General features: G+C 36.0%; 1 protein-coding gene across 1 annotated transcript in view; it reads right to left on the reverse strand.

The window, feature by feature from the left end:
* The window catches only part of Hml (hemolectin), a 271,917-nt gene that overhangs the window by 198,159 nt on the left and 58,829 nt on the right, over nt 1–14,929 (reverse strand). Inside the window, exons 19-26 of the mRNA XM_083120321.1 lie at nt 13,986–14,151; nt 11,054–11,285; nt 9,936–10,131; nt 8,530–8,722; nt 7,326–7,414; nt 4,244–4,463; nt 1,137–1,307; nt 21–270 (exon numbers count right to left, since the gene is read on the reverse strand). Of these exons, the coding sequence (XP_082976447.1) occupies nt 21–270; nt 1,137–1,307; nt 4,244–4,463; nt 7,326–7,414; nt 8,530–8,722; nt 9,936–10,131; nt 11,054–11,285; nt 13,986–14,151 (1,517 nt within the window). The remainder of the gene's footprint in view (nt 1–20; nt 271–1,136; nt 1,308–4,243; nt 4,464–7,325; nt 7,415–8,529; nt 8,723–9,935; nt 10,132–11,053; nt 11,286–13,985; nt 14,152–14,929) is intronic.

Here is a 14,929-nt window from a genome sequence, read left to right on the forward strand (position 1 = left end):
TCACACATGAATTAACTTACCACAATTCTGGACCATTGGCTCCTGGTCTGATCTCCTTGAATCCTGCATTATGTTCCTTGCCTTCATAAACACAAGGGCACTCTCCAATGGGAATGCATTCTCCATGTGAATTCAAAGTATAACCCTCTGGACAATTGCACCCTTCAACACACTTCTTCTTACAGTTATTACGGCTTGCAATATCATTGCAAGATCGTGTGCAGGAATTTCCACACATGAGATACTTTTGATTTCCTGGGCAGTGAATTCCTACATGGGAAAAGTTAATTAATATTTATTTGAATATAGCTATAATATCCAAGTGTAACCTAGATTTGTTGATAATTGTTCTTCAAAATAGTAAATAACAAAATGCTAATTAGTGAGGTGACACAGTATGGCATTGGCTAATTTGAATATACTAATAATAGCCCTTTGCATAACAGCCCTTGAGGGGCCTACCAACTGTAGGCATCACTACTACCACATGCCTCAGCTGATATGGGTGATCATCCAAGCAGTTACGAGGTGACATGTGGTCAGTATAATAAACCACCTGTTGTATGTTTACATCACAGGGTTATGCTACTCATTTGTAGTTCCCCAATTTCCTCATGTTTGTGGGTAGCTACTGTCCCATACACTAGCCAAAATTTTGGAGAAAAGTTGTTACACTTCTCCCCAGGAGACTAAAACCAGCATGCATCTCGTAGCCTAAGCCCAAAGTCTGATGCCTTAGACTGCACAGCCACCAAGCGAGATTCCAATTTCAGTATATTCAAAAATATTTTTTCTTAACCAATTCCAATGTCAATATTTAACTGATTTTAATTTCTTCTTCTTCTTACTACAGCTCTATGTGAGTCCTGGTCTGATCAATTGATTTTTGGTCAATCTTCTTTTTACCTTGTGACACCTTTTCCAATTCTTTATTTCACTGTTCTCAGAACTTAAAGCATGACATCATCTCATTTAAATTTTTGCCTTCCTTTTGATGCAAATCAATATGTCAATTTTGGCCAGTATACATGCATCGAAAACTGGCTTCATTCTACAACTGACACAAACACTAATATTTTATTTCACTTTTGATTTTGAGAACTTCATATGCTTTGCGAAAAGAAATACTAACTTACCACATTCTCTGACTTCATGGCGCCAATCAATGATCACATGTTTATGAGCACATTCCTTTGCATATGCTGCCATAATGGGACATAAGCATTCATGAAGTTTACCATGACATGAGCACAGGTCGTATAAGCAATCTTGATAGAATGATTCAGGATCCACAATCAAATGGCATGCTTTAAAAAAAAAGGAGAAATTCAATAGCACTACTCAGTTAAAAATCATCTATTTAAAATTTTACAATAGATAAATATGTACAGTATATTAGCTTCTGATGTACATAATAAGCCAATTTCATGTATTGGTGCCGGACCCTGTGGCCGAGTGGTTAGCACATCATGCTGCGATGCCAAGGGTCCCAGGTTCGAATACCGCTCGGGCTTGGTTGTTTGTGAATGTCCATTCATCAATTTCATCATTTCATCACTCATCCCCATCTTCGCAAATTAGCCAAGAGGCACAAAACGCGAAGTAAAATAAACTAAATCAATCAATCAATCAATCATGTATTGGTATAAATTAGTATTAGGTCAGACTTAGTGAATGGTACCAGAATATGCCATTTAGATTCTAGTTATGTATGGATGTGTGCCAAATTTCAAAATTTTGAATAAATCTCCTGTAATATGATACTTTATTGTAGAAATAGTAAATTAATTTTTAACACTATGACAATTGTAAAAATTAGACTATAGTAAAGCAAAACTCAGATCGCTATGCATAAGAGTATGTTTAATTACCAACTGTTTCTTGTTAGATTGGGAAAGAGACAATAAAAAGCAGAGGCTAACTGATTGGGGCATTTCCTCCTATGGTATCATCAATGATTTACATAATTATTGAGAGAAAACTTAAATTCCTGGAATACTCAAATGTGCAGTATCATCAGCAGAAATTGACAGGATAATCAAGATGGATTTTGATATTGGTGTAATCCCACCAGCTCAAATTATAGTAAGTATGAACTATGAATTATGACTTTCACTTAAATGTGTCTATTTAAACAGAATAGTTAACAATTGCATAGTACTTTTCTATACATAAATTATTATTCTCTCATCTAATGTCAAAGAATCTATGTGTTAAAATACACAAAACAGTATTTCTTTTCCTCTATGGATGTGAAACATGGACCTTTATCAAAAAGATAAATATAATTGTAGGGTTTTTGAAAATAATATCATTAGAAAAAATATTTGGACCTGTAAGAGATGAAGTTAATTTGAAATTACATAATAATGAACTGCATAATCTTATTCATCTCCTAATATTAACAAAATAATTAAATAAAGAAGACTGGCAGATAGGCCATGTAGTATTCATGGTGAAGGAAAGGAATGTTGACAGGAACTGTGTTGGGAAAACTGAAGATAAAAAAGACCTTTAAGTGTAACCCAAAATTTGTGTACGGGGATCAAGCAATGGATAAAACTTGAATAGTAGAAATAACAATAATTACTATCATGATTATGATTGTTAGCATACAATAATAACTATTGTAAACTAATAAAAATAAACCAACTTTATTCCAAATGCATTATTATTATATCCTTCGGGAGACTTTGCTACTCAATCCACTAGATGAGAGAAAAACCAGCCATTATTTTTTACATTTATGCAGTTAGTGTACTGAAAAGCATAGTTATTCTATTTTGTTATGAACCATTACAGACCTCGCTCAAAAAAACTTTAAAAATTGGGAAGAGATCTTACTTGTAAACTTTATATTGTGTGACCTCTCACAAAAAACTATAATTTTTGAAAATTCTGAAAACTGTGGAACCATTTATTCTTTGGTTTAAGTGGTAAAAAAATTGAGAAACTGAATTTTTAAATCTACTCTATACAGATATAGGCTAACCAGAACTGAACCTACAGGGATCCAAACCACTATGTGCCTCCACTGGGTATAAAAATGGTAGAATATGAAAACATAACCTGGATTCTTTATTTTACACTATATTTTTTTATTTTACTGTGGTTATTCTGTTCAAACACTAAATTAGCTGAATTTAATTTGTTACTAACAATAAAAAATTACCAAACTTTCTACTTTATTGTAACTTGAAATGAACGATGCCAGTTTCTAGGGAGATGGACCTATTGATGCCCTTCACAATGCCCATGCAGATAAGTAAATCTAAACTAATACAAAAGTCCATGGAGCATGCAGCCCATTAAGGTCCAAGACCTGCCAAGTGGCTTCTCATTGGGTGAGGTTCTACCCTTAGGTCACACGGTCACGTGCCCCTTCATCCTTTATGTATCTAAAAAAGAACTACAATTATAACAATTTACGCTTGTTTGCAATGCTTGTATTTTATTTGCTTTGCCGCACACATTCTTTATCAGAGCAAAGACAGCTGCAGTGGGTTGGACGAAACTTGGCAACATAGCAAGGGTCACATTCTGGCTGCGAACTTCCTGCCTCAATGCTTTAACATCATCCCTACATTCTGAGCTGTGGGGGAGCTCCGGGGGTTTATGGGTGTTTTCATTGCGAATGGTCACAATATCGCTGAGACCCAGGACCCACACTTGGGGAGTTGTTTTTAGGTTTTCCGCTAGACGGTGGCTGGGTCCATTTACCATACCTTACTGAAAAAAAGGAACTTTGGAAAAAGGAGTTGGGGAAGTCTTGTCGAGGTTCGATGTGCTTTGTTTTCATAAACTGGTGTTATGAGTTCTTTACTGATGTGTTACCGTGTGCTTGAAAAAAGCAAAATGAATCAGGTGAGATACTACAAAGTCAAAATTTAAATCACCAAGTCTGCTAAAACCACAGCTTTGCCTAAATCAAGTGTTCAAAGATAAAAACAGAGCAGGACATACAACAAAAAATAGCTAATTCTCGCCTTTTTTTCATGATATACAAGAAATGAAATAACAAGGTAAACTTTTCTAAAGTATTACATATTTTTAATTATATATATTTTAAATGCCGCTGATAAGATATAACCTATATTTTGAATGTGCCCTACCCCTTGCAAACCCCAGGAGCCACCACTGCATATGACCAGTCATCACCACTGTTTTCTCATTTTCTAGAACAGATATATGCAACAGCAGTAACCTTATGAATTGACTGCATACATAATTATATCACTCTTACCTGAGAATAGTTCTTCCTTCAATTTTTTGCAATGACTCTCAGCAGCAGCTTTATTTCTGACATTAGCATCACAAGGATGACTCAAGTCTTTAGAGACAACATCTTCACAATGTTCTGATGTCTTCCATTTGTTTGCAAAATCTACGACAGAATGTTCAATGTCATCTTCTGGAGTAAGGAAATCATCTCTCTGGTTCATATTAAAAGTTCCACATAGGCCCTATAAGAAGAAGAATTGTCATGAAATAAAGGTTTTCAATCTACTTCTTAAATTTATTTAGGTTTATTTTACTTCACTTTTCTGACACTTTTGGTTATCACGAAGATGAGGATGAGTGATGACATGATGATACTGATGACAGGACATTTACAAAGAACGCCCAGCCTGGGATTCGAACACATGACCCTGGCATCATAGAATGTTGTACTAACCACTTCACTATGGAGGTTGGCCATTAATTTCCATAAATTTGGATTTATTTTGAATTTTGTTTTATGAATATAAAATTATGTTAGTTTCTTTATTTACACATATTCATGGTTTGATGCCATGTTATTTCATACAAGTTGTATTAAAAAGGACTTTGTAACTTAACCCTGCATTGGTCACACATGGTCCTCTCATTCCCGGTGTGTGATTTTATCAATGATTGTTTTGTCAACACCCTCCCTCTGTCTAGCTGAGTTTCTAACTGTTCAGTGAACAATGTACATAATTAGTGTTTTTATCTTACTTTTCTTTTTTGTGTATATGCATCAAGTGAAAAATGATTTTATATTATGTGTAAATTAGGCATGTGTGAAGTGTGTGAGAGTAAAAAACTGCAGAACCTCCCGCAGACTTTGAGAACGGGAACTTACATCCACAAGTGAAATTCGGAAACGTACCGAGAGCTGAGCCACGCTCTTTGCTTGGGCATTGCCAAGAGTCGTCACCAACAGTCGTCGTAAGCAAGTCTTCATGAGAGGAACTGTGACACATGCATATGGTTACAAGTTGCTGTAGATGTACATTCTACAGCCGAATTGACTGGCCTTCGTGTATATTGTTTAGTCCTTCGTGTACTTGTATTATAGTAATTAAATATATCTACATATCATCTTTGTGCATCTGTTTCTTAACCAGACACTGTGCAGGAACCAACGAATTTAGGATAATTCGGACTAGGGTGAAGTTCAGCCAGTTATTAGCCAATGTAGTGCGGGGCTTTCTGAAAACTGACACTCAACAAATGGTCCTCTGGACCGGATTGTGTAGAAATTGTACTTTTCGTGCCATATTCAGGTAGTTCATCATTGGGAAATCAACGAGCCAGAAGAGTCAATGTGCCACACCCTCGATCCACCATATTCGTTTTGAGTCTCTTGTACGACAAGTCAGCATGGAGCAGTTGCAGGTGTCAAAGACAGTCCTCAAGCAGGAAGTGACATGAATAGAAAGCAAGTCAGCTTCACATACACTGAATAGTGCCACAATTCAAGTCTACATTGACAAGGTCCTTCAGCTAAGTGCAGACTGTAGTGCATTACTCGTTAATATCGCAAAACATTGTGAAGAAACTGTGTTCTCATTCCTTGATACACGCGAGGCCAACACAACGGAAACAGCTGAGGTGGAGAGAGAGAAAGAAAAAAGGGTCTTCTCATATTACAGTCTTTAGTCTAGGCGGAAGAGTTATGAGTAAACAAGTTTTCACCTTATCAAAGCTCCGAGAAGTAGCTTGGTTAATACCAAGTGCAGTGTCAATGAACTTCAGTTTGGACCCATTTCCGCATGAGAACTTAATCACGTGTTGCTTGAGTTAGTGAAACAAGCACAAATTACAGCATTCCCTACAGAAATGAAGCATTTGAAAGAAGGGAATCATTTGCCTTCGAACAACTCACTACTCAGTTTGACTCCTTTCCTAGACCAGGTGGGAATTCTGACAGTAGGTGGACGTTTACACAATGCACAAATGACAAGACAAGTTAATACGATCTGTAACAGTGTGAACAGCTGATGGACAATACAGAAGTCCAATTGTGAAACTTGCTCCTCTTTCCTATTGTAAGGAGACATATGTGTACTACATTGAGATTATTGATTATGGTTGAAATTAATATTTCAATGGGGAGAGTGTGTTCAATGAACAATGTACATAATTCGTGTTTATATCTTATTTTTGTTTTTTGTGTGAAAATGATTTTATATTTTGTGTAAATTAGGCATGTGTGAAGTGTGTGGGAGTAAAAAACTGCAGAACCTCCCTCAGACTTTGAGAATGGGAACTTACACCCACAAGTGAAATTCAGAAATGTCCCGAGAACTGAGCCACGCTCTTTGGATGGGCTTTGCCGAGAGTCGTCACCAACAGTCTTAGTAAGCAAGTCTTCGTGAGAGGAACCGCGGCACACACATGCTGTTACAAGTGCGCTGTAGACATACATTCTACAGCCGAACTGACAGTCCTTCATGTATATTGTTTAGTCCTTCGTGTACTTGTATTATAGTAATTAAATATATGTATATATCATCTGTGTGTGTCTGTTTCTTAACCAGACACCATGCAGGAACCGATGAATTTAGGATAATTCGGACCAGGGTGGAGTTCAGTCAGTTAGCCAATGTAGTGCAGGGCTTTCTGGAAACTGACACTCAACACTAACTTTCCTCTTTTACCCCACGATTCTGTTTTCAGTGTTAGTAAGGTCTTCGAGCTGCTAGGGAGGGTTTGTTGAAACCCGTTGCTGTCTGAGTCCATGTGTGGCTATAGGCATACTAGTTTTAGAAAAGCATATCATAAATTTCTATAATGCACTATAAATGTTGATGAGTAACAAAATAGCACAAAATAATTGTGATGATACTCATTAAATTTGATACCTTAATCACTTTGAGTTATTCTAAAATAACATTTATCTTGAACAACACATGCATATTAAAAACTTTGTCTACATACACATCACTGCATGTATCGAATTTACTTAAAATGGCAGGATGGTAAAGTAATAGTTAGTGTTTTAGTACACCCATCTACAATTTCCATATCATTTCTGGAAAAGATTGTTCTAAAACAGTAACATTTTGAGATGAACTTACTTTTGTAGTCCCAGCTAATTGTGCAGGAGTATCAACATAAGCTCTGGTAAGACCATCCCACCAAACTTCCATACCATTGGGCAGTTCCACTGTAAAGAAAGATAGAGAGATTTTAAGTCAATGTAATTACAAACCGAATATTCATTTGTTAACTAAAAATAATTAGCATGTTCAGCCAGGTACATATGGCACCTTTAAAAATCAACCATTATTTTCTGAATAACCTGACACACTGGCCCCCTGACTTTAGGTTCCCAAATTTTACATTTTCCCACCTTCTGAAATTTATTTTTCCAGTTCCAATGAACCAAAATGTTATAAAATTTCCTGAATTTTATATTTTCCCGCTGTATGAAATTTACTTCTCTAGTTCGAATGAAGCAAAATTTTAGAAAATTCTCCTGGGTTTTCTATTTTCCCACATTATGAAATTTACTTTTCCAGTTCCAATGAAGCAAAATGTTATAAAATTTCCTAGATTTTATATTTTCCCACTTCATGGAACACAAGTTACAATGCAGCAAAATGTTATAAAGTTTTCTTGGATTATACATTGTCCATACTATGCTTTCGAATCTTCATCTACAATCCCATGATGAAAGAACATTCCAGGTTCCCTTCATTCAAGTATTAAATGATGTCTAGGGCTCAATGTTTTATGTTTTGGTCTTCTAAGATGGAAACTTCTTGTGTCCATTTTAAAATAAACTACAATTATTACTCACAATGTCAGTGCATATGGAAAATTTCTTTGGAAAACAAGCACAGAAAATAAATTCTAAATTTTCAATTGAACTGTATCAGTTATATTTTCAATTTTGCTTTGTTTCAAAGAATTACACTGTGCAATTTGCTATAAAGTTAACTTTGATATTATTATTATTAACAAAATAGATAGTACAGTGAAACACCAATTTTATGCTCCTGGATTCTACATTTATCTCCATTATATAATCAATCTTCATGGTCCTAATAAATCTACGTGTTATAAAATTTCTTTGAGGTTTTTACATTATCCTACAATTTAAGGTTTTTTATTTCATCTTGGTTCCCTGGAAAATGTAAAAATTGGGGTTGTGATCCATTACTCACATTGATTACTCATGAAACTTCTTAACACAAAAATTAATTTTAGTAACACTTCAAATCTGTATTAAAAAATGTCCTTAGGAAATTAATATATAGTTTTTTACTTGCAGCTTACCTATCAAGAACATTGATGAAGCCATACGGATGTACAAATCATCAATCCAAAATGGAAGTTCAGTAAGCTCCTCTCCGTTAACTACAACCTCTCGATTTTGTTTTATTTTGATTACATTCCCATTTGCACGTATTGTGATTGTTTTTGTGCATGATGGTAGACCAGAAGTTACACTAACTGGAAAATTCATTGCCTGAAAGTTTAGAAAATAAAAATATACAAAATCTGTAACTCATACATTGGGGAAAAGTTTTCATTGTGAGAAGTTTGATGCACATTTATGTGCACAATGTATGGAACAGTTTAACCAAAAATTAAAAATAACCTGTGTGGCATAGCAACATATTTATTTTTTCTTTTGGTTATATGAAGTAAGTGGTTGTCTGAATGGTTAGTGTTCTCACCTTTAGAGTGAGAGGTCCTGGGTTCGGTCCCTGGTGGACTTAAAAAAAAAATTGGTGTTGGCTCTGCATTGTCAGGACAATTAGGAGGCCATTTGCAAACAATAGTAGTGGATCCAGTCACAAAAGGCACAACACAATGGTGATGGGTTCAATACACTGTCCACATATCCCTCAACAAAAATCCACTTGGCCCTCAAAAGACTGGGTCCATGTATTGGATCCTATCTTTCGCTTTTGCCTGGCTTCCACACCAGAGTCCATGACAACTCATTTTCAAGTATCTTCCGAATTGCACTCATAATTCTCGGTTAACACCAAAATTTTGCATCTTCACTAGGCCTCAAACAGAAACAGCAACATAAAAAATTATTTGAGAGCCAGAGAGGGCCCACTTAACACATTCTGGACAAATAACGGGCATAGCCTGCCCTTTGCTATACGGTCATATTGTGAATGAATGATGGGCTACATTTGAACCATGTTTCTTGTGTGCATGTGTTGCAGCCACTTCTTTCAAATTCCAACTGCAAGATTATGTTTTCCACAACTCACCTGGTCAATAGCTCGAGAGAATCTTTTCATTTCCTTTACTTGTTTTTTAATACTGTATAATAAATAAATGTAAAGTTTTCATAGAGTATAGTGTCTGTAACTTATGAGTTTGTGCATAGCCAAGTGGTTAATGCTCTTATTTTGCTGCAAATGCTCCAAAGTTTGAACCTAGTGCTGATTACAGAAGAGAGGTACGGGAGAAGGATGATCCCTTTCCCAGTCAAGTGTTGCCCCACTCTTTGTAGCAGACATGTAAAACTATATGCACTTTGCATACTTGCCTGAAAATATCATGTTTTTCAATGTAGACTGTTTTTTTTTGCTATTTTTTAAAAAAAAACTCACCTGGTTGATACCCAGAGAGAATATTTTCATCATTCGTCACCAGGAAAGCTTAAAGTCTTACAAGTAAAGGTAATGTTTTTATTATTAAATAAAAAAATACTCTACCTCTGATATGGAACCAGCACATGCAACATTTTCAGCCTCAATACTGTAATTGTTTCCTTTCACAAGATAGTAGCTGCATTTCCCCATAAAGTCATATTTCTTGCCATCAAATGTAACGTAATGAGGATCTCCAATGGAACTACATCGTGCTCCACATTTAACATCTGTACATATCCATTCACCATTAGCACAGGTACTGAAAGTAGTAGAAACAATAGCTGTAAACAGCAACTTGCTTCTGATAAGAATCTGATACTGAGTTAGTAACAAGTTTCTATTGTATTCCTCAAGCTTCTTTATTTCTTATTTTTTTTTCACATTCAAGGATTATGTTTTAAATATGAAGCACTTAAGGTATCTATGAATTGAAATTGCAATGAAAATTTGATCTATTTTTTCCAAAATGAACACAGATCATAGAGTTTCAAAAATATGTTAGGTATTATATACGTAGAATTGCAATTCAATATAAAAATGCGCATAAATATACAATGAATATGAAAGTTTTGCAAAAAAATAATAAAATATAAATTTCATATAAAATATAAACTTATATATCATATAATATAATATAAAATTTACTTGATAATTGATATTCTACTGATTAGATATAAAATTACATATGTCCCATGAAGAACCTGAATGGTTTAATGTAAGTAGTCAGATGACTGCAATGGGTTTTTATCTTGCAAGAGATTTATTTTACAGAATCATGGTACATGAATAATATGTTACAAATAATGAAGATGATTACAAAATGTAGAATTTTACACTAAAGTAAAATTCCCCATGCACAATGCACTGTGCCTTGAAGGCATATAGGGGGATGTAGAGATAGGGCCCCACACATTCTCGATCTTGACATTTTAAGGAGTGATGTGGTCAGCACTATGCTCCAGCATAGGGTTTCCCCACAGGTACCCATTTATTTGAGGGTGGGTAAACCCCAGAGCTGCTTTCATGCTAGGGCGAGATTACCTACCCTGAGAATCAAACCCTGGTTTCCCATGTAACAGTCAGATGCCTTACGACTAGACTACAATACAATAATTTAGTACACATTTAATGAGAATATATTAATTAGATGTTCATAGAAAGAAAAAGTTTCATAATATTACCATGTATTACAGTCATTTGGAACAGAATCTCCGGGAGAATACATCTTCTTGTGTAACATACAAGGGCATTCAGTTTTAGGAATGCATTTGTCTTCATGAATTACTGTTCCTTCAGGACAGAAGCAACCTTCAACACAAAATTCTGCCTGTGCAGGTGCTCCTGGAGTCCCACAAGTTTCTTCATCTGTTGGTCCGCAGCTTGTATACACCTTGCCATTGTCACAACTCATTGCTGTAGATGTAAGTTGATATGGTAAGTGTCAAATCAGCATAAATGCAACAACAATATCATTAGTAAGGCTGGCTGAGCTGATAACACTTTGAGTCAACATCAGTGCTGATAGTCTTACCCATTCCCACCAATATTGATACCATTCTTGAAAAACTGCAACAATTTGAAGTAGTTCAGGAGACTTATACATTTTTGTCACTTTCAACCAGTGGCGTGCAGTGACATTTTCCATTGGGGAAGCAGAAAAATTAAGAAAACCAAGAATTCATTGCATCTACACGGTACACATGGTACATTATACTGAAAAAAATTAGCACTCTACCTGATACACTTTCCATAATGTCTCTAAGGGAAAGATGAATGTCCTGGCGCAGTTGTTCATTTTTTCGAATTTCAGTTGGTCTGTTGTCAAATGTATTTAATGCAACAGATGATCGCGGATGATTAAAACAATTGCTGACACATTGCAATATTCACAAATCCACTTTGGCACCACGTAGTTCTTTCCATAGTAAATAGTAAACAATACCAACACTAAAGTTTTTGAAGCAAACAAATAGAAATTCGACTGCCTGAAAAACTGTAACTTTTCACCTCGCAAAGTGCTTGAAAAAAGTGTGATCACGGCCAGCGAGTTTTACCAACTCTATTTGGAGGATGTGTCCATGGACATGTTAGCTGTCTTAATAGACCGAACGCTCTGAAACGTTTATCTTCACATAGAATATGTCATCCGTATGTCAGCAATCATATTTTTGTGTTTCTCCTGTGTTTTGAAACTTTATAGTTTATTTATGAATATAAATTTTAACTAGCTTGAGGAATATGCTACATCGCTGACAGTATACAGTAAACATGTACACTTAATCGTGGAGTTCACAACACTGAGGACATCAGTAGAGTGAACCGATGGCACTCTGGCTTTACCGGTTGGAAAACAAAATTTGCTTCCACACAACCTACCCTCCCATTGGATCCTTCAAGTTCGCCTGTTGATTTTTCAGGCCCATGGTAGCCTTGCAGGCTACAGGATGGCCACGGTGATGTTACACAGATGTTTTGTCAACACGCAGCAATAGGGTGTTTATGGCCCCATTACGGAAAAGGACGAAACCTTGGAGGATTGCAGGTTGATATTCTGTTGAGGCAACCCGGAAGAAATAATGAAAACCCAAAAGTTAAAGAATTAATTTGTAACAGTTATGCTGTGTGCCACCACTGCTGGCCTTACTGTACACGTGCATGCTTTCAACTAACAGTATATCAACATTTTCACATGTTGTGTTTACATGATACTAAAGTGTGTTTATTTCTTTTAAAAAAATGCTGACAAAGGTAAAAAGGGTGACAAAGGTAAAAAAGGGAATTACAGGTATAGGGTGTCCTATAATGATGGGAAACATATTATGTATAATTTAAAAGAGCATGGGTACTTGACCATCTGTAAAATGTATTTGATATCAAGGTCTGACATTGGGAGTTAATGTTGGTTTCCTTCCCAAGCCACTGATCTTTTATCTTCCTCTCTTCTTTAATTCATCTCTCCCCCTTCTCTTTCTCTTTCCATTTTCCCAATTTCTTTATCTCTCTCCTCTTTATCCATCTCTCTCCCCTCTTCTCTTTTTCTCTCTTCCATTCTCTCCCTTTCTGTTTTTCTCTCTTTCTCTTCCTCCCTCTCTTTCTGCCACCCAAAATTGCACATGTTGTACAGAACCTACAATGTAATAGCACAAATGCGATTCTGACAACATTTCCAGAACCATGCTGCAATGGAAGTGTTAGAAAACTTTGCACAGCTATGTAACTCAACAAAGCATCCAGAAGGAGATACCAGCCATCCTAGCTGATGTCCTGCACCATGTTATAGCCCGAGAATGTTCTCGTCTAGGTGGGGCCCATTTAAGGGAAGTGACATTGAAAACACAAACAGTGATAAAAACTCCTATTTCCTTGATTATGCATTACACATAATCCGTAATAAATATGCTTTTTCCAGTTGTAGAAAATTGTGCCTAAAATGATCCATCCCATCATTATGGAACACGCTGTACTATTCGATGTGTGAACTTAAATAAGTATCACATACAGACCAAATAACAAAAGATGAAAAATAACTCAAATTCTGTAAAATAAAGAGTTCAATACATACACTATACACTGTTTTCATGGTTAAAGCTAAATTAATACAAATTTCAAGTGGTACCAATAGCAATATTGATACTCATACAGAGACTACAGAATCATAGCAAATGAACACTGTACATTTCAGATCAGTATTTATCTCTTGATATGTTTAACTGTTTATTATTGATAGCCTTTTTTGTGTTTGAGATATATGATTTGTGATGGTCATTGAAATTCCTAATAAACCCCCTTGAAATGGAACAAAGACATGGCACTGCAATCATCGTCGCTATTTTGCTAGGGGATTCGTCCAGTTAGCAGACGAGTACTTGTGTCAGTGCTTATGACTAACACAGATGGACTGTACACAATACCAAAATTTAAAAAAATATACAGAGATATCTGCACTTTTATGACATATATACATGCATTATCCCTGTAAGTTATTTATTTTCTTGTTCATAAACACTGTGAGTGAAGATTAAATCACACAAGAAAATTCATTTTTATGATACTTATAACCACAATATATTTGCATTAAAAATAAATGTTTCTGTAACAGAATATTACACTTACGACATAATGATTCATCTCTCCAATCTTTAGCTACAATAGCGTTATTCCTCTCACATTCCTTGACAAATACTGCAATTGTATTACATGCACAGTCCTCTGGATTAGGTGATCCACATGAGCAGAAATCCCACTGGCATGCTTCATAGTATGGAGTCACATCAATAACCTACACCACACAGGAAATTCATATCAGACATATAAAAAAAAGGCCGATATTTTTTAAAAAATAAGAAAATGATAGGAGAAGAAATTTATTGTGATTGATAAACAAGTACATACCTTGGCTATTTTTCGACGTAGTCACCATTAACCTCCAGAGATTTCTGATAGCATGTCACAAGCTTCCTTATACCCTCTGCATAAAAATCTGCCACCTGAAAGTGCAGCCAGTCCAGAACTGATGTCTTGAGCACGTCACTGTTGTTGAAATGCTATGATGCAAGCCACTTTTTCAGGTGAAGAAAAAGAAAGAAATCGCTGGGGGCAAGGTGGGGGCTGTAAGGGGGATGATTGAATACTTCCCATCGAAATCTTTCAATTGTCTCAACATTAATGTTGTGCTGTGTGTGGGAGGGCGTGGATCAGAAAAAATCCAGAGCGTATCATTCCTCTCCACCGATTTTGGATTGCACGTCACAGATTATTCAGTGTTTCACAATACACCTCTGCTGTAATTGTTCGTCCTGGTTCCAAGAATTCCACAAAAATCACACCCTTTTGGTCCAAAAACACGGTTGCCATGATTTTGTGTACTGATGGTGTTTGTTTGAATTTCTTTGCTTTAGGAGAACCAGGGGGCCACCATTGCATTGACTGCTGCTTCGACTCCCCAGTGGCATACAATATCTACGTTTCATCCCCTGTCACTATGTGCAAAAAGAGGTCATCCCCATCCTCCCCCCAGTGGGCCAAAAAATCATGTGTAACTGTCCTTCTTTGCTCTT

This window comes from Lepisma saccharinum, chromosome 4 (genome assembly GCF_977018435.1).
Source record: "Lepisma saccharinum chromosome 4, izLepSacc3.1, whole genome shotgun sequence".
NCBI lineage: Eukaryota > Metazoa > Arthropoda > Insecta > Zygentoma > Lepismatidae > Lepisma > Lepisma saccharinum.